Raw genomic sequence first — 21340 nt, 5'->3', positions numbered from 1 at the left:
TACAATGACAGATTTGCTCAAGAATACAAGGCCAAACCAGCTGATGTTCCAGAGGCATGGAGGAGAATCACAACAGAACAAGCACTGAAGGGGTTAAAAGATGCCTTCAACATAAAGTGAACAAAGCAATAATGTCTTTTGTCTATTGCAAATGCAATTTAAATACTGAATAACACCTTGAATAAAGATTTTATTTTTGTTTTTATATGTTGTTTTTGTTTTTTGATGATTACAGGTTTGTTTATATTTTCTTTGTCCATGTTGATATATGGTTATATGAATAGTGTAAGATAATGATGATGATGATGATGAAGATGTCAGCATGGTTCATTCATTGTTCACAGTTAACTTTCTAATGGTTACTATCAGTCAATGAATAACAAATATTGATACAACTGACTTTTGGTTCTGCTGTTTAGAAGTTGAACATGAAACAAAGAAGAAAGAAAACAAACAATTACTCAGACTTTTAAATATTTAACTTTTTTTAAAATTGTCTATTTTACTCTCTTAAATCAAAATATGATGATAATGATGATGATGATGATGATGAAGGCCTACAGTATGTAGTTCAAAGGCCATGTATTGAGATGCTGTTTTATTACATTTTACTACTTTTTACATTTATATTATCACATTACATATATTATTATTTACATTATAGTTTTATTCTTTAACATTTCTTACTAATCATAAAATGCTACAATGAAGAAGTTATTCATGTTTTCTTGCAGAGTAAATTAATTATCATCAGTTCAAATGTGTTCATGTTGATATAAATGACTTTTTGATTCATGAACTAATACTGAGACATCCTTTCATGTTTTAATGTGGAACTTTGTGCATTATTTGTGACAGATGATGATGTGTTGAACAAGTCAAGTTAAACACCACAAAACTGTTTTGTTATCTTTTAAAACCATAATTATTGTTTTTACTGTATTATTTCACTTTTTAATGAGTACAAAGATTTTTTATTATATTCATCTTTTAACACAACTAAGTACATAAAGACATGTGCTAAAGATAATGATGATGATGATGATGAAGGCCTACAGTATATAATTTAAAGGCTATGTAATGACATTTTTTACATTTTTTACTTTTTACAGTTTTATTCTTTAACATTTTAACTTTTTTCATTATTTTTGACAGAAAACAGTTTTGTTGTATTATGAAAATATTATCATTTCTTTATATTTTTTCATTTTACTTTTTAATGAGTGCAACTATGTACATAATGACACAAGCTAAATATAATGATGATTTACAGTTTCATTTCTAATAGGAACATGCTAAACATTTGATCTTTTGATGTGTGTTTGATGAAAGTTAGTGAATAAGAAGTATTTATGTTTAAATATTGTCTAAACAAGCCAACTGTGGGAATAATGTGGCATCTTCTGGTCTGTTGATCATGTTGAACTTCTGACTTACATGTTTTCAGACACAATGAATTAAACAAGACACAAAGAAGTTGAGCTTTTGTCAGTGTTTCTTTTTTCTTTTCTTTTTTTACATGTTGACATAAAGTATAGTTATGTGCATAATGATAAGTGATGGTGATAATATACTGTATGTACTAAATATGTTTCATAATAAATAATTAATGCATAAAACCACCACATGTAAAATATAAAATACACCAAACTATAACTTGAGGTCACTACTGCCAATTTCTAATTTGACATTTTTTTGCAGCATTTTCTCTGGAATAATTACAGCAACAGTCACACTTTCTAGAAAAACATACTGCTGTTTTTAATGCCAAGACCTCCACAAATTAAATCCCATTAATCTTCATTGAATTGGGCTAACAGCAGAAATACTACAGAAACATTTAAAATTGTAAGAGGTTTTGGGTGGACCAGTCCTTCAACAAACTCAGCCAGAGGACATCAGTAGATGCTCTGATCATTTACCGCTTACGTATATTATTGAACTATACAGAAGATTAAAGGCTTTCTGTTGTATGAATAAATACTTCAGCACCACGTCACCATTTGAATAGCACACAGTGAAAGCAACAAAGTCATAGTGATACAATGCCAAGCAGTTCAGCCTTCTACCACATGAGGGCACAAGTGTCAAATCTACAGTACAGCTTTTCAAATGGGAAATTAAGAGGTGATATTCATAAAAGTGTCTGTAATCAACACAGTGAGACAACACAGTCTATCTAATCTACATATATAGATAACTGTGTTAGATGTAACAAGATGAGAATATATTTAAACATCTGTATGTTAAAGTAAAAGTGTTTGTCCTGTTAGTCCCTTATTATTGTTAAACATCATAACTGATATTCAGCAGTTTACCTGACTCCTGACTCTCTGTTTGTCTCTATCACTTATTGACTCGTGTGTCAATTTAAGTTTGAGTCTCTCTCATTGTGCTTTTAGATGTAGGAAAATTCCTGTTTTATATTCTGACATTTGTTGTTTGAGACTCTCTCTGTTTGTCCAACATATTCTAACAACACTTGTATTGAGACAGGCTCAGTATCAACTGAATAGCTACATAAATATCTCACATGTAGACCTGTTAAGGTGGATCATAAGTAAAACACTAATTCAATGTAGTGAAGATAGAAAGAATAGTTATTACACAATAAATTAATAAATCAAAATTTTACCCTTTTGTATTTTAACTTAAATTTGACCAACTGAAATATATCCCTTTTTTCCAAAGCTTTTCAAATATAAACCAAAATAAATAGATACATTAAATAAAATAATCCACCTTACAGTTCTTTTTGTTATCCAGGTAGTATCACATTCAGTTTATGGTCCTCCTTTATCTATTCCTCAGTTGCTAATTGTAGTTGTTTTTTTTTTGCAAGTATAGTTCAGTTCAGTCAAGTCAATAAGTTTCCTTTTATTAAGTCGACTACATAGTTTCAGTTCAGTTATTGTTCTTTTATTTTGCTTAAACTTATCTGACATCCAAGTGAAGATCCAGAACATCCAGGAACAGCAGCGTCCTGGCTCAGACTCTCCCACACGGACAGCAGGGGTCGCTGTTTTACCTCCAGCTCTCTGAAGATCCAGAACAATACCTCAGTTAATGTCAAGCTATTTATTTATTATAGTATGCTGATTCATATCAATATCTTATGGTTATTTTTTTTTACCATTTTCTGAGCTTTCTGTTGGCTTCATTGTTACAAACAGAACATAACAAACATGCCAATAAATAAATAAATACATTTCACGAGGCAATAATGTCTGCCAGCAATAGTATCTCACATCTCATATTACTCATATCACACACATTTTCACAGTGCCTCTGTTTTAGTTTTTTCCACTCAAAATCATGAAGTTAGCATTAGCTAACATCAGTTTCTATTACTGGAAAGAAAAACACACTCACCGGAGAATTTGTCATCAAAAACACATCTAATAGCGATCCTCCTTCATCCTCTGGCAAACAACAACATCCTAAAATAAGGAAGGTCTCTTCTGGTGTTTACCGCCACCCGATGGATGTTTAGTGAAACTGCAACAACATTAACAGTCAACCGGACTGAATATCTGTTAAATTTAAGTAAATGAAAGTTACATATGAATCTGTATATATAGAAAATAAATGAAGATTTAACCATAACTGCAAGTTTCTTATGTCTACGTGTATTGGAACTGTTTATTTACTGCTAAAACTTCCAGGCCAATAGGGGGCAATGTTCTTTCATTTATCGTTGGTATTGCAGCCTCAGCCGATAGCAAGCAACAGGAAGTGATGTACCAGGAAGTTGCTTTGTTTACCTACGCCACAATAAGAGTTTGGTATTGTCATGGCAACGGAAAAATGCTCCGCCTTTATATGAAGTTATTTAGTTGGTTATATTTGTTACTAGCCCTTTGAGTGGAAATATAAGTAAGTGAACATGTTATAGATAATTATTAGAATGTATACTGTTAATTATTGTGACATATTGGGAACGTTTAGCAACGTTTTTGAGTAACTTTGTTGGCACGTGTGACCGTTGATGCAGTATAACGGTAGATTTCAGCCTTCACGAGACCGTTATATTGACCGTTGATGTAATATACTGTGTTGTTTAGTTTGAGTTCAATGACTAATGTGTTACTTACCTCATTACTTACCTGATTAGTTCTGTCATATTTAGTATCATAATTTGAATCATACTTACCCGTGAATACTTACATGTAAATCTACAGATAGAGATTAGATTGGTTCTCCTAGCCATGATAAGCTATTCTGTATTGTGTATTAATGAATGAACCATAATAAGCTAACTTTCATATATGACAAGCTATTCTATATTGTGTATTAATGAATGAGCCATGATAAGCTAACTTTCATATATGACAAGCTATTCTATATTGTTTATTTATGAATGTCTTTCTGTATTTTTATATGTCCATTTCAGTTTCACACTTTCTTGTAATAAATCCTAACCTACTACAACACCTGCCTGTTCCTTGGAGGATATGATGCAAGGGAGCGTTTAGCTGGCTGTGAATCTCAATACACGACAAGAGTCACATTGGGTGCAACAGTACACTAATGTAAACAACTATAAACAAATGGACTCAAACAAGAGCTTAGTCTGTTAAATTTATGGGAGTTACAATATTATAACCTTTTATTCTTTTGAACCCATCAAAACTAATCACACTGGGCTTCATTTAATAGGAAATATCATATGTAAATGTAGTGATTGTAACAGCAGCACTAATGTCAAGAGTGCTGCTGTTAACACTAACCCTTCCACGCACTGGGAAGAGTTTTACCATCAAAACATTCATAAATGGCAACACATCAGTAATTAAATGCTTACATGCTCCTGTGGACAAACAAAGAGACAGACATCAAATCTCAGAACATTGGCACAGGTAACATAGAATATGTCACATCCAAACACTAGCATGAAGCCTGTCATGGCTCTCCAGCCACTCTGCATTTCAACATGAATCTACCAAAACTACTCTATCAGCGACAGATTTCAACACTCAACACAGTGACACCTGCTGTACTGAATGATGATTTTGTTTCAAACGCTTCCTCAGAGCAACTAGAAAATATGTAACTTCAGATAGAACTGTTAAATTGTATGGTGGTTGCCATTTTTATTAGTAGGTTATTATAAGAAAATATGTATATATTATCATGTGACCCTTAAAGTCAATCACCTGCTGGCCTATCATCTGTCCTCTATGGCCAACTGTTGAACTACTAAGAAAGGCAGGGGAGTTGCTGCCATCTTTAAATCTGTATTTCAGTGAAAGGAAATTACATTAAAGGTGATCAAAAGTACTTTTTTAATTATATCCAACATACTCAGGAAAATTCATTGATGAGTTTTCTGAACTGCTGTCAGTTATCTGCACTGACTACAACTTTTTTTTAAATCATAACAGAGGATATTAACATTCACATAGACAATATAATAATAACTCTCTGCTCTACTGGACACTTTTGGCCTGTTGCAACATGTGAAAGGGCCCACACACACTCGAGGCCACACTCTGGATCTGGTTATCTCTAAAGGTGTTGACATTTCTTCTGTTGATGTTAAGGACTTGGCTCTTTCTGATCATTTCTGTGTGTTCTTTGACTTACAGATCATTCCAAATGTTCAGTTAACCTCTGTGTCTGTTAGGAGAAGGTACATAAATGAGATTATCAGTGCCAAGTTTATGGAGGCAATATCTACGTCACCAACTGTGAGTGCAGAGTCAGTTGATGAACTCCTGGATAACTTTTAACTGGAAAATCTCAAACGTCATGGATGCTGTTGCACCTATTAAAACCAAGATCAAGAATCAAGAATACTTTATTGTCATTCTGCCCATGAGACATGAAAAGAACGAAATGCGGGACTCAGGTCTTGGTGTAATAATAAAGTAAGACACAATAAATACTTATTTAAATCACTGTATAAGATGACACTGAGTAGACAGAAAACACCATGGAGGAACACTATGATGGTAAAGGCATTGAAAACAGAATGCAGGAAAGAAGAGCGTAAGTGGAGAAAAACTAAACTTCAAATTCACCATGACCTCTACAAACAAAGTCTTTGTCATTTTAACTATGAGTTATTCAAGGCTAGCGACACTTTTCTGAAATTATTAATAATAACAACAATACTTGCATGGCTGATAAGCTTACAAATAGTTCCAGAGCTCCTTTCCACAGAAAAATGCAATTAATTTGCTTTTGTAGTGAAAATACAACCTTTAACTTTTGTAGCTTTAGTAAAAATATTAAGATCATATTTGTATTCATCAAGAGTCTCAGAATCCCTTCTTTAAATTGTGCACATTTTAAGCACATAACTCTCCATAACAATAATAACTTAGCTTTATTATAGCAGATTTGTTTTGTCTGGTTATCTTAACTGGGATTTATTTGAACCAGTATCTTGTTGTGATTCCAACAATCTTGAATCCATCTGTCCAAATCTGCAATTCCCTGGAAAGTCTACCTTAATTGACTTAATTCTAACTAATGTTCCTCATAAATGTTCTGCTGTTTTTTGCAATGACCTAAGCGACCGAGTTGTTGCCTCCATCAGGAACACAACAGTCCTTAAACTGAAACCACGTCATTTGTAAGAAGAATCTTAAACATTTTCATGAACAGAGTTTTTTATTATCACGAATTGTTTCATTTTTAAATGGAGTTGAATGGAGCTGATTCCTGACGTGCAGACAGCCTGAATATTCTGTAATGATGGTTTTATGCTAATCATAAATACACATGCCTCCTGCAACAGAGGATAACTCTAGCAGATACTTTTTTTGAGTTTATCTTGGCTTGGACTAAGACAAAGACAGTAGCTTCAACCACTGACTGGCTTGTTTGTGGTCAACTAAGAAACAAATGTTCCTCCTTTATCAAGAAAGTCAAATCAGAATATTATTTGTGATTATTTCATCACTGAAAATTGAAATGACCCTTTAAAATCACTTTATGAAGCAGTACCTCGTGAAGCACTCTGTTGCTGTTAATGACAAAATGGAAATATTTAATTGTTTTAATGAGCATTTTATCTCTTGCAAATCTTTTTAAACTTTAAGTTGAAAATAAAGAAATTCCAAGAATATGGAAATCTGCCTTTGTTCTCCCTTTATTAAAGGAGGGTTATACAACTATTTTAGGTAATTATAGGCCAATATCTAATTTACCAGTACTGGCTAAAAGTCTTGAAGCTCTTCTAAGTGATCAATTAAAGGAGTTGTATATGTCATTTTATCAATATATTAGTCAGGCTTTAGTAAAATGCCCGTAACTTGAGGGACAGTCATATTTATAACAGATGATCAAGGCTGCAAGTTAAGTCATCTGAATGCTTCAATGGAAGGGATACAACCTCTCAATCTGACCTTTTGTATAAAGGAGTTAAGTTGGTAACTGCCACAAATTTGTTGTTAGGTACCTAGAAATTGTACAGAATACTTTGTAATCGTATTTTACATGTCATAACTTCTTATGGTTTCTAAAAATATTTCAGAATATTTCCAGGTTTTACATAAAAAATATCAAAGATTTTCAATACTTTGGATCCCTTTATGTAATTTTCTGCTGTCTCTTTTTCTAATGATGAACATTGACAAACTGAACAATTTAAACTTGTTACAATACATTACATAGTAGACAATAAATTAAAATGAATCATTAGCATTGTAGATTATGTTGTGTGTTGATGACTGTGTATCTCTGTATATTATGCCCTCATTTCCTCCCCAACATAGATATGCAGATAGCCAAACCAACTGTTCACTATAAGACAGACAACTTTTATTAAGGTTTATTTGTTGTTTCCAGTGGCAGAGTGTAAATTGAAACAGATAATACAATTATTAATGTTAATAATATTTCTACATGTGGTGGTTTTATGCATTAATTATTTATTATGAAACATACTAGCAACATGATCGTTGTGCATACAGTATATTATCACTATCACTTATCATTATGCACATAACTATACTGTATGTCAACATGTAAAAAAGAAGAAAAAAGAAACATTGACAAAGCTCAATTTCTTTGTATCTTGTTTAATTCATTGTGTCTGAAAACATGTAAGTCAGAAGTTCAACATGATCAACAGACCAGAAGATGCCACATTATTCCCACAGTTGGCTTGTTTAGACAATATTTAAACATAAAGACTTCTTATTCACTAACTTTCATCAAACACACATCAAAAGATCAAATGTTTTACATGTTCCTAGGGGTATCATAAAATCATAAAATCAAGATCACGATTTTATCACAATTCTTTTTTACATTGATTTTTTAAACTAATTTGCAAGTTTCTGAACAGTGCAACCAAACCATTTCCCTATGTAAAACATAGCCCTAAAAGAAAAAAGAAAACAGACAATTTAGGCCAAAGAACCTTTCTGAACACATTTTAAATTAAATAGTTTGTGCAATTTTGCCAAATAAAAATGCAAACTTAAGTAACTGTGGTTATCTCTTAAAGTGCAATGATTTTGAACAAAAATTATCAAACTGTAATGTCTGTAGCAGCTCTTCTGCACTTTATACTGTATACTGGTTGAAGTGGCAATATGGAGACTCCCATTAAAGAGTCCGGGACCGGAAGTCTTCATTTAGTGAACATTTAATTATAATTCTTCATCAGCAGATGTTACAGGTGATGGTATAGAGATGATTGGAGGTGGATGATGTGAGGATGTGATGATATTTGGGTGTGTGTGGTCTGGAAACAATGTAAAAAACAGTAACGTTAATCACCATGGCAACAATGGTATATGGCTATCGTGTAAATCATAAACATTCAATAAACATAAGAATTGACTTCAATAAACATTACAATTTCTCTCAAAGCAATATATTAATGTGTTAATGGTGATAAAATAACTTGTTACTATTTATAGCACTGATAACAGAAAACTTATAACTGTTATAGAAATGCGCTAGCATAATGCTAACGAGTGCTTTAACTGCCGTTTAAATTCTATAAATGCCGTCAAATTGACATAAATCAATAAACAGGTTATGGTCAAACAAACAATCACTGAAACATCACTTGACATAACTTACTTATCATTTAAGGACGCACATTAGGGAAAATAAAGTTAGCCGGCTTCATAGTGTGTAACGCATTAACCGGACGGGGAGGAAACCAAGGCAACAACAAACATGCATAATTTAAAGAAAATGTGTTTATTTGTTTTTAATCAATGTTTACTATATCAGTTGGCCAACAATTTGTTTACATTTCCAAAGACTGATTTTGAGGTCTTATTTATTCATCCACTTGCTGGAACACACAGATGAGGAATGTGTAGGTGGATCCAAATCTCTCTAATTTACTAAGCCATGGCGACTTTAAAGCAAATCAATCAAATCTGACTGATTTCAACATACCCTTTTGAAACTGCACTCCACGTATATTCAGTTTCACTCATAAATACATAGCGTTGTGAAAGCTAACTGTCATGTCACCATGACTTTAAAGCCCCTTATGTGTATGATTTTAAAATCTTTAAAAAAACCTTCTTAAAAACAAACAAAATCTATGCAATATATATATATATATATATCTATACAGTGGCGTGCACAGACATTTTGGGGGGCAGGTGCTCAGTGAAAAATAAGGGCACTTTGTGCGGCATGTGGAACTGCTGCCTTATTATAGCAGTGTGAGACACAAAAAAACATTACAGGCACATGTTGAATGTAATTGCATATTTATTTATGTCAATATGTTAATATCAATTGGACTATAGCACTGATCAGTCAATCACTGTTGTCTTATTTCTCTGGAATATACACACATGGAGAGTTTTTTAGCAAGCTAGGCAGCTACAATGATAGATCAGTGTACTGGTTGCAAAATAAGAATCGTGTTTTTTTCTGTCAGAACAAAAGAAGTGTACAAAGTGTCAGTTTGAAGTGAGGAGTGAAGAGTGAGCATTACCATTCTCTAAAGCAGCATCCTCCTCGGTGGTCATCACGTCATATCTATTATTGATTTGGGCTAACGTCGCTATAGCTTGGCAACTGAGGCTTAGGGGGCAAACAATACACTCGACTCGATTCACTTATGTGTTACCTGGCTGGTGGGGCAGGGGAGGTGTGTGGGCTGCAGCTGTGCACTGCTGCTGCAACGTGCCTCTGTTTGTGTCCGCTCTGCGCGTTCACGTTGACAAAGGAAGAGAGGTGTGTGCGGAGGAGGAGGGGCGCATATTGGGGCATTATTATCACACGCTTTTAATTGTCGAACATCTATAGATTATCATGTCAACATGGGCCACATACAATACATTGTAAAAAAAAACAACGAACTTTCGCAAGGGCACTTGCTTGGTCCAGAGGGCAAAGGTCAGGTGCTATAGCACCACCTAGTGTCTATCTGTGCGCGCCACTGTATATATATATATATATATATATATATATATATATATATATATATATATATATATATATATATATATATATATATATATATATTATATTAACTTCACTGGCTCCCGGTACAATACTGCATCCAATACAAAAACCTCCTCTTCACATAAAAAGCTCTCCACCATCTAGCCCCTTCTTACCTCTGCAACCTCCTCCAGGATTACAGCCCCTCCCGCACCCTCCACTCAACCTCCGCTGGTCTATTAACCATCCCCACATCACGCCTCAGCACCATGGGTGCCCTAGCCTTCAGCTGCTATATATATATATATATATATATATATATATATATATATATATATATATATATATATATATATATATATATATATATATATATATAATAGCATGACTTTGCCAGTCTAGGAAACCAATGGCTTGGTTTGTCATTGGAGAATATGTTGGCAAGTACATTTTGCTACTTGCTAAAGCAAATGGTAAGGACAATTTACACAGGTCGAAAGTCCACACAATACACAATCAGCAATATTGTTTTAGCTGATTTAGGTCCAGATGACACTTGGTCCAATGAGTTCTGTCCCTTTTACTCCCTACAAACACTATTTACAGTAAACCAAACACATAAATGGAAACCAGAACCCTTTTGATATCAAAATCTTGTTCCTTGCCAACATATTCTCCATTTATATGCAGTTATTTGTTTATAGAGATCTTACCTGCCCTGTGAAGAAAGTCATGGCCAAATTCCTCAGCAATGATCTGGAATGAGTAGAGAATAAATTATTTGTGACTCTATACAATTTACTAAATTCAGACTGTATCAAACTAACTGTGTTCTATACCTGTGGTGTGAGGAACTTCTGCATCCTGCAGGAGAGGAAAGGTTCATCCAGTATGCTGCTGACTGAGGGTCTCTGTTCAGGGTCACAATTCAACAGGTGAGACAAGAGAGAACGCAGTTCTTGGGAGTAGTGATCAGACACAGGAGGGTATGAACCACTGATGATCTTCTGATACATGTTTGCCGTACCACAAGCCTTAAACTGGAAATAGGAGGAAAGAAAAGATGACCCATTCTTGTTTGTCAACCATTAGACATACAGGGAACAGATCTAAATCAGTATGTGAGAGAGCTTATTAGTTTATGATACATTAAATCTACATGAATTAGTAAACATCTCACAAACAGAATACTTACTGCAGGCTTAAGAGAGCACAGTCCACACAGGACACAACCTAGAGCCCAAATATCACTGAAAGTCAGAGGAGAGAGGACAGAGCAGACAAACAGACAGGCTGGGATCAGTTATCTGCGTATCTCAGTTTCATTGCTATGAAAAAAATTACTTAGACATTGAGAATGAGAGGTTTAAGTTTATAATAATAAATCTCCACTGAGCCAAGAAACCAAGACAGCCTTCCATGACTGCCTGTAGATGAGTGAAAATTCTTTAAAACTGAATGAGGACGGGGGGCGCTCGAGAGCAGCAACATGTGAACACGTATCCTTCCTGAGCTCCGCATGAAAACAACAATTTCGCTAAATTTCAGCCTCTAAAGCAACACCATACCTATGTAAAACAAGTCATAAACCTCTTACGATAATATAGCTGCACCTTTTTTTTCTCTTATCTCAGGTTTTTTCAAACTTAAAATCAAGCAACGTTCATGTTCATGTCCAGCAAGAACAGGCCAAGACCAACTACAACTAAAGCCTCGGACTTCCCTGAGACGGGACCCCCCAAGGGGTCCCGTCTCAGGCCATCAAAGCCATCAAAGCCTCGGACAATCGGTCTTGACTAAAATAGAAGGCTCAGTGACCGCACTGTCGACAGACCTGCATGCTAAGATAGAAAGCCTCTCCAAAGAGCTCCGTGGAGAAATGGCCAAAGTTAGCTCCGAGCTACACGAAGCCCTGGAGAATGCTAACCAGGAGCTAAAGCTACACGCTACATCAATACGTAGCCTGGAGGACGGGGCTAACCAATACTCCGACCGGGTCACTGAGCTAGAAACACAGCTCACATCATTAACCTCCCATGTCAAGCAACTGGCAGTCAAGACTGAAGATTTGGAGTCAAGGCAACGCAGAGATAATTGTCGTATTATTGGCGTGGATGAAAGCTTCGGGGATGTCCGTATGGAGCGGCCAGTCGCTAAACTACTACAGGACTCACTGGGTCTGGACCAGTGGTCTCCAACCCTGCTCCTGGAGAGCTACTGCCCTGCATGTTTTAGGTATCTCCTCACTCTAACAAACCTGATTCTAATCATTAACTCGTTATCAAGCCCTTTGACGAGCCTCAGCTGCTTGATAACGAGTTAATTATTAGAATCAGGTGTGTTAGAGTGAGGAGATACCTAAAACATGCAGGGCAGTAGCTCTCCAGGAGCAGGGTTGGAGACCACTGGTCTGGACTATACCCCGAAACTCGACCGTGCACACAGAAGCTTACAGCCGAAGCCTAAACAGGGGGATCCCCCGCGGCCGATTGTTGTTAAGTTCCACTATTTCCAGGAAAAGATGGATATCCTGAGAAAAGCATCAAGCCAGCGCCCCATCCAGCATAACAACAAACGGATCTTCATTTATCCGGACTAAATCGCTGCTGTGAGGAAGCGTCGGGCTGCCTTCAGAGAAGCAAGAGAGCTGCTGAGCTGCTGCCCTAACACCAGGTTTGGCCTCCTGTTTCCCGTGACGTTGAAATCACTGCCCCACACGGTGAACAGAGATCATTCGATAACCCGGCTGAGGCAAAGGAGTACATTATCCGACGCTTACAGTCTGGGTACTCAGATAGATAGGTAACAGAGGTTGTGAATCCCACACCCACATGAAAAGCTGTAATGCCGCATATGTGACACACGGCCAGATTTGCTAAGCTATAACAGTGTTGAAAGCTGACATTAATCGATGTGACAATGTTTCTTCTATCATGGGTTTGTTTGTGCAAATGAGTTCGTAAATTATTAATATGTTGGTAATCAGCTTTCTCCCCCACTGTGCTACTTCATTACTCTTCTTGTAGTCATTCAGTTATTTATTTTATCTCCAAAATCAGCATGAGGGATTCATTTAGAGTGGCTTTGTAGTCCGATTGGCTCTCTCTCCACTTTTGGTTCATCTTCAGCTTATTTTACTTAAATGAATCCCTCTAAATTTATATCTGCTCACCCTTGTTTGTTTTTTTAAAATTTTATTAATGTTATTATTATTATTATCATAATTTTTTTTTTTTTTCTCTTTCTCAGTTTTTTATTTTATTTTATTTTATTATTTATTTTCGACGTTTTTATAGCAACTAATTTTGGGAATTCTAGTTTTGAGGACAGTTACTTCTCTGCATTGTTTGACTCATGCATAGCTCCCTTAGTGTTTAGTTTAGTACCAAGTGTCCTTGTCGATGGTATGCTCGCCTGGAGACGGAGCAACCTACTTGATGGGCTGTTAGCCTACGGGGATGGGTACCAAGAGTTTTTATTTTCTTACTATTGTTTGTTAGCTTTCCACAATTGGGCTTTAAATTGGTTTGAACTATGTGTCTGTATTGTTAGACCCGACTATCTTCTGCAAGGACTTGATGACATAGCATATCTTTGTAAGTTTGAAATAACATGACATCACAAAGACAGATAAACAGAGCTCCTGGCTCTGTCTCCTTCATTTCATGGAACATTAGAGGCATGAGCAATGCAATTAAACGCAATAACATTTTTAGCCATTTGAGATCATTTAACCCAGACGTCATATTTTTACAGGAGACACATTTAAAGGTCAACCATCATACAAGGCTGAGGAATAATTGGATTGGTCAGGTCTACCATTCCAACTTTAACCATAACTCTAGGGGTGTTGCAATCCTTTTTAAGAAGGGAGCTCAAATTTAGCCATACCAAAACGATTACAGACTCCAATGGTAGATTCATTATATTAATAGGTAAGCTTCAAAGCTTCAAACTGATTTGAACTTTGCTGGCTGGCACGAACACGGATTGGTCTTTTTTGATGATCTATTTGATGACAATTCCTTTCTATCTTTTGAATTCCTTGTAAAAGAACACAATGTCCCAAAATCACACTTTTTCATATACCTCCAAGTCCGTAGTTTCGCTTCCAAACACTTTGATTCTTACCCCAAGATTTTTCGCATGACTTGCTAAACTTAAACCCTTGGAACAGGGGTCTAATTTCTAAGACTTATAAAATAATCCAGAACATCGACCCTCCATCGCGTAAGACATGGGTTACTACAATTTAAGGTCCTCAACAGAATTCACTACTCTAATGACAGATTAGCAAAGATATATCCATCTATTCATCCCATCTGTCCCAGATGTGCTAACTCAGTGTCATTAGGCCATATGTTTTGGTCCTGCCCCCGCCTTACAAATTTCTGGTGCTCCATATTTGATTGTTTATCAGCTCTATGTAATGCATCTCTCAGACCTAACCCATTCACAGCCATCTTTGGAGTCACACCCATTGAAATACATATCACAAACACACAAAAGAGAGCAATAGCATTCAGTAGCCTCATAGCGCGCAGGATGGTCTTAATGAACTGGAAATCCAACAAATGTCCACCTTTTAGAAGATGGATCCAGGAGGTACTGTATCTGCTCCAACTTGAAAAAATCAGACATACTTTGAATGGGTCAGATGACAAATTTGAGAGGGTGTGGTCTCCATTTATTGAATATGTGAAGAAGTTAAATTTCTAATAGATCATGTCATCTAGACATCTGACTGGTCCACAGATAGTGTCGACTCTGACAGCTTTAACAATGAACTCTTTCACTCTTTCCTTTTCAAACTCTGCCATGCTTTGTGTATGCCTAATTTGTCATCATTATCATAATTTCAAGATCAATATGGTCGTTGCAAGTCTGAAATCTTGTCAAATGTCGATGGGTCTCTTTTTTTCCTTTTTTTCCATGTACTCTTGGTCCCAAGGGGAGGCATATGGGATTATGTTCTCTGACATACTGTATGTCTGTTTATGTTTGATTGTTTATATAACTGAAAACCTGTTAAATAAAGTCTTTAAAAAAAACTGGATGAGGACAACATTGAAATACTTTGATTGGGACACAATCAAAGAGAAATACCATTTTTAGTAAACTAGTAAAAAGTCATTTTAGATATTTAATTTTAAACCCCATGTTAGTAAAGTGATCCAGACAGATTTCTTCCATCTGAGACATGTTGCCAAAGTACGACCATTTTTAACCCAACAGTGTGTTAACTAAGAGATCACATCACTCTCATTTTAACTGACTGCACTGACTTCCTGTTTCTTTTAGAAATGATTTTAAAGTATTTTTCATTACCTACAAAGCTCTTAATGGTATAGCACCTTCATGCATCTCAGACTTTTAAAAATATCCAATCACAGAAAGGCCTGAGATCCTCCACAGCTGATCATTTGATCATGTTCAAAGCTCCACATAGAAAGAGAGAAGCTGCTCTCATGATATATGCCTCAGTAGAGGCCGTTCTCCTCCTCTATTCGTATGATATCGTACAAAAAGTTAAGCTCTACTTTTCGTACGATATTATTATCGGAATTTAAATACAAGCAGTAACACGAGTGATCTTTGCACCTGCAGAAACAAGTCTCACGGCAGTTCTTAAAATAGCCACAAAATGTAATCTATTGATTAATATCCACGAATGTTATGTATTACTTTAAAAAAAAATAAAGGCTATATTATTTAACATTTAACCAGGAGATTTTACCCCTGTTGTGTCTTTATAAGTCCCAGGAAGACTGGATAATTCACTGACGATTTTATTTATATCCTCAACATTTCTTGACACAAAAACAAGAAGGTGTTGTGGATAACGCAACTAAATGCTGGGTGAATGTTATGACCATCAGTTTAATTATTTCACATTCGAGTTTTGTTTCTGCTGTTTTGGACATTAGCAGCTACTTTAGCCTACCCATGATCCTCAGCGAATGTTATTTGTTGTGAGGAATAATAAGAGAAAAAAACATTTGTGTCTCAAATCTTCTGCTCATAATTGTCTACAGCCTCTGCAGCTCAGATACACACTATGAGGATAATTATAAGGCTATGAAACAAGAATTTACATTAGTGGGCATTCCCAGTGACATCATGCACCCCTGCAATTCTGTCAGAAAATACACCACCTCTTCTAGAAAACTGTTGAAATTACAAATGTTTTGGTATTCATGTTTATTATGTTTAAATCATTGGCACCTTGTCCAAATTGTAAGAAATAATTGCATTTCAAGCATGTGATGCTCCTGTAATTTATATTTAAATTCACCTGTGGCAAGTAAGAGGTGCTGGCAATATAGAAATCACACTTGCAACCAGTTAAAATGGAGAGAAGTTGACTCAACCTTTGTGTTGTGTGTCTGTGTACCGAGCATGGAGAAAAGAAAGAAGAGCTAATAGTTGACTGACGATTTGGGAGCCAAAATTGTGTAAAAACAACCACTGTGCACAATGTCATCAAGACGTTTACAGCCCATGCCATGGCAAAGCCAAAATCCTTCTGGGAGAACGTACTGTGGACAGATGAAACCAAAAAGAGCTGTTTGCAGCAGTTTGCAAAAGAAGATTTAAGTAGAGAGGTGTAAGAAACTCTTTCGTCATTACAGGAAGCGATTGATTTCAGTTATTTTTCCATTGGGTGTGCTACCAAACATTAAAGCTGAGGGGTGCCGATAATTTTGTGCGGTCCATTTTTTGAGTTTGACTTTTTTTCTCCGTTTTTTGTGTTATTCCAATGCAAACGAAACAAATAAACGTGTATACCAAAACATTTGTAATTGCAATCATTTTCTGGGAGAAGTAGTGTATTATCTGACAGAAGTGAAGGGGTGCCAATATTTTTTGGTCTGGCTGCATGTTAGTATGAAGACTCTACATGGCTCATGCTTTAAAAAATACTGACCTATGAACATATTAGAAAGCTTAAAGTAGGGTTGTAAAATAGGGTTTTAAAATGATATTTTTACTCAGTGTATCTGCTTCAGCTGAACTAGTAACTTCTGTATTTAGATGATCTGTGTTAAGAAAAAGTAAAGTATTGCTTTATTCCGGATATTACAGCCAAAACAAGAGTCGCACATTACCGGCCATAAGGATACCGGGTTGAGTCCTTAGCAACCACCATAGCAACATAATTAGATGTGAAAAAATCAGTAGGGACTAATTATAAAATCATACCAGCTCCATGCTGTGAAGGGTCAGAATATGAACTGTTTCGTAACTATCTCACTTTGTAATCCATTTACATGAATGAAGATGTAGTTTCAGTGTAGACACTCGTGGGATCACTGGTGTGTCTGGCTAGTGGAGCGATGAATAAGACAAAGTGACGTACTTCCTGTTTTTTCTCTTTTTATTCCTCACAACAAGTAACGCTGAGGATCATGGGTAGGCTAATGTAGCCACTCCCATCATTGTTGTCCAAAACAGCAGAAACAAAATGTATTTAGTCGAGTTATCCAGGACACTTTCTTGTTTTTGTGTTAAGAAATGTTGAGGATATAAATAAAATATGTGAATTATCGGGTCTTTCCGGGACATATAAAGACACAACAGGGGTAAAATCTCCTGGTTAAATGTAGAATAATATAGCGTATATATATATTTTTAAAGTAATATATAATATTCGTGGATTACTGGATTTTAATCAACAGATTAAATTTCGTGGCTATTTTAAGAACTGCCGTAAGACTTGGTTCTGTACTGATCACTCCTGTTATTGCATGTATTTAGATTCGTATGATGTCGTACGAAAAGTAGTGCACAACTTTTCGTACGATATCATGCGAATAGAGGATGAGAATACATTGACCAAAACTGTGGAACACCCTGATTTCGTAAACTATATGGGCAACCACTGTGGACATATTTAAAAAATAACTTAAAACATACCTTTACAGCAAAGCTTTTAATTAGTCTGTATTTTTAATCTTGTGTTTAAAAACGTATCTTTATATAGTTTCATTTTTTAATCTTTTTAACTTTTACCTCCTCTTATTTAAGTTTTTTTTCCCTCTATGCTTTTGAATTTTACTTGTTGTACTTGTTTGTTCTCATTTTATTGCTCCAAATGTAAAGCACTCTGAGCTGCATTTTATGTATGGAGGGTGCTATATAAATAAAGTTATTGTTATTATATTTAAAAAAACACAACATATCAGACTATCAGTTATTGAATGGTGGAATCCTGGACTTATGGCCATTGTTGTCCCTGACATGTTGCTTAATTTACATGCATACTTTAAATTAAGTAAGTTAATATTAACTTTATTGTCCTGAAGGAAATTTGTCTTGGGCTAAAAGTGCTGAATACAGCTGCACATAAACAACATACATGACAGACACAGTGACAGGACCAAAATATGTAAACAGTGAACACAATAACATAAGTATCCAATGAGGTAGGTGAGTTTCCTACTGCACATAGTTGAATATTGCACGTTTTCTTAAATAAACACATTAACATATTAAGGCACAAGGTAAAGAAGAAAATAATTACAATAAAACTACAACAAATACGCTACATGTCAAGACCTGACCAATAATAAATATTAATAAATAGTAAGTCTGTCTATCTATCTATATCCATTAACATTCATTTACTATAATTGCATTCACTAATTTAAACTGCTTCCAGTGTTCTCTGTGCTTTCTCTTTCACAGGTAACCCGGGATTATTGACGTCAGGATGATAGATTAATGCTGTGGACCCGCTATTCTCCCATCCAGGACCTACTAACTTGTTGATTTTCTTTTTCAAAGTACTTTCTCTCTCTTTACACCATAAATGAGACAAAAACAACATAGTGCATCAAGTTAGTACCTTTTGTTGTTGTATGGTTTCTCCTTACAGATCTCTGGTGATAGGTAAAGTGGTGTTCCTATCCATGTTGTTGCCAGTTCTCCAGTGCTGGAAATGATGAGAGAATAGTAAGTAGGCTGTATTATTATTTACTATTTCCATTTTAATCTTGGCTCTACAGAGATCTGCAGTCAGGTGATATTTTACAAACCTGTTCAGCACTCTTGCAACTCCAAAGTCCCCAAGCTGTACAGTCCCATCTTTTGTCAAAAATATGTTCTATGTAGAAATCATAAAATATATAATATCATTATCATGAGAAAAATGCATCATCACTGAGAAGATCATATAGTGCATGAAGTAATACCTGTGGTTTAATGTCCCTGTGGAAGGTTTTTCTATCATGGATGTGTTTTAGTGCCAGACAAATCTGCACAAACCAGTCCAGGATCTAAGAAAGGCAGAGGAACGTAAAGACATACTGAAAGTATCAACTTCCACTTTACACATAGTTTGTAATTCCAATGACCGAAAAAGCCAGGAAATAATATAAGGACATTAAAAATATTTTAAAGACATATACAGTTAAGTGAAATAGAAAGTGATGAATTGTATCAACATGTTGTAAAGTTTCATCCTACAGATTAACAGACAGATCCTAAACATTAATTATTAACTTCAAGAGTTAGTATCTTACTTGCTCTTCTGAGAAAAGTTTTCCTTCCTGAGATTTGATCTTCTTGGAGAGGTCTCCACCTTCACAGTAGTCCATCACTATATACAGACAGTCCCCCTCTAAAAGATTTTATACAGCGTAAGGAACATACAAATATCTGTGCATCAGGATATCATTACAGTCAATGATCTCTGTGATTCTTAAAGGTTTCAGCTAAGAACATTTTTACCTTCAAAAGATTCCTTATACTGGACAATGAAGGGATGACTCATGTTGGAAAGAACTTTAACTTCTTGTTGAGCTTTCTGCCTCTCTTCAGTCGACATCTGTCAAAGTGAGAGGAACAGTTAATGATGTGAAAGAGCAAAGTAGTAAAGGAGAACTCATATGAACACTGAAACTGTTGAACATTATACATGGACTGTATTTATACAGTCTATGTATACATATGGTGCTTACATCAGATATGTTAATCTCCTTGATGACATATTGGTGTCCATCTTCTTTGGATTTGACAAGGATGACTCTTCCAAATCCACCTTTGCCAATTTCCTTAACCTGTTCATACTTGTCCATGTTAGTGGAATGACTGTCACTGCATGTTTGTTCTGCAGAGAGAAGAACATATTGTAAAGCTGGAGCCTATCAGGGTTTCACATCACGAACTGCAGAGACTGTAAAAAAACACAATATAATAAATAATTTGGACTGTCATCTTGTAACCTTTCTATCTTTGGGTTAGGGTTACCAGTGTCAAAAAGATGGCTCACTTTTAACTCTATGGTTGTTCCACTCATGTGAATTTAACAGTCCTTAAACCTCTTTCTTGTACAATGATAACTCTTTCTCTCACACATTTGTTTCCTCTTACAATTTTTTCTCAGCTTTTGTCTATTTTGGTGTCTCATAAGCAGATATTAGTGTTACCAATGAACAAACAGATAAGAGCATTTTAACTGTACACTTTTTTGGTATGTGATGAAGCTTTTCAATAGTTTATGTAGAATGTTTTCATAATTCTACATGAGAGCATTTCAATTGTGTTCAGTACACTTTACTAGTACATGTAAAGACTTTACAATATTAAATAATAAATAAAGTGTTCCAGTTGTGTATGTAACATACAGCTGTATGTGTGTGAATGAGCCTTGTTTTACATGTGTATGTGAGGAAAAGTACATGTATATGCATGGTAATTATGAATAATGTCCCTAATGTTGCCTCGTAGTGAGATGCGCCTTAGTGAAGGGGAACATGAAGTGAGAGAGGTAAAGCAAAGACATTGCTTGAGCTGAAAGCTGTTTTAAAACTAAGTTAGTCACTGTCAGTGATCAGGTGCAGAATAGTGATGAATAGTAACTCGAGATGGGTTTACTCGCAGGAGCAAACAAGAGGACAGCGAGCGAGGGTGTAAATGATTCTGAAAATGGTCTGTTGATGTTAATTTGATGCATAGCCTT

The 21340-nt window shown here is 35.4% G+C and overlaps 3 protein-coding genes across 3 annotated transcripts in view; 2 read left to right on the top strand and 1 right to left on the bottom strand.

Annotated features, from left to right (window-relative positions):
- LOC133977810 (interferon-induced very large GTPase 1-like) overlaps positions 1 to 21340 on the top strand; it is a 250066-nt gene that overhangs the window by 29378 nt on the left and 199348 nt on the right. The gene's annotated exons all lie outside the window — the stretch shown is intronic.
- LOC133979043 (serine/threonine-protein kinase Nek1-like) overlaps positions 1 to 21340 on the top strand; it is a 61972-nt gene that overhangs the window by 14872 nt on the left and 25760 nt on the right. The window lies entirely within an intron of this gene.
- Positions 11211 to 20470, bottom strand: LOC133983891 (serine/threonine-protein kinase Nek1-like). The gene is made up of 8 exons (XM_062423142.1): positions 20340 to 20470; positions 20110 to 20206; positions 19902 to 19999; positions 19572 to 19655; positions 19416 to 19483; positions 19226 to 19312; positions 11573 to 11627; positions 11211 to 11417 (listed from the first exon to the last, which is right to left on the bottom strand). Exons 1-8 carry the CDS (start codon positions 20454 to 20456, stop codon positions 11211 to 11213), a joined length of 813 nt encoding a protein of 270 aa, XP_062279126.1. The 5' UTR covers positions 20457 to 20470.

The sequence above is a fragment of the Scomber scombrus genome, chromosome 1, assembly GCF_963691925.1.
Source record: "Scomber scombrus chromosome 1, fScoSco1.1, whole genome shotgun sequence".
Taxonomy (NCBI): Eukaryota; Metazoa; Chordata; class Actinopteri; order Scombriformes; family Scombridae; genus Scomber; species Scomber scombrus.
This window is presented reverse-complemented; position numbering and strand designations above follow the sequence as displayed.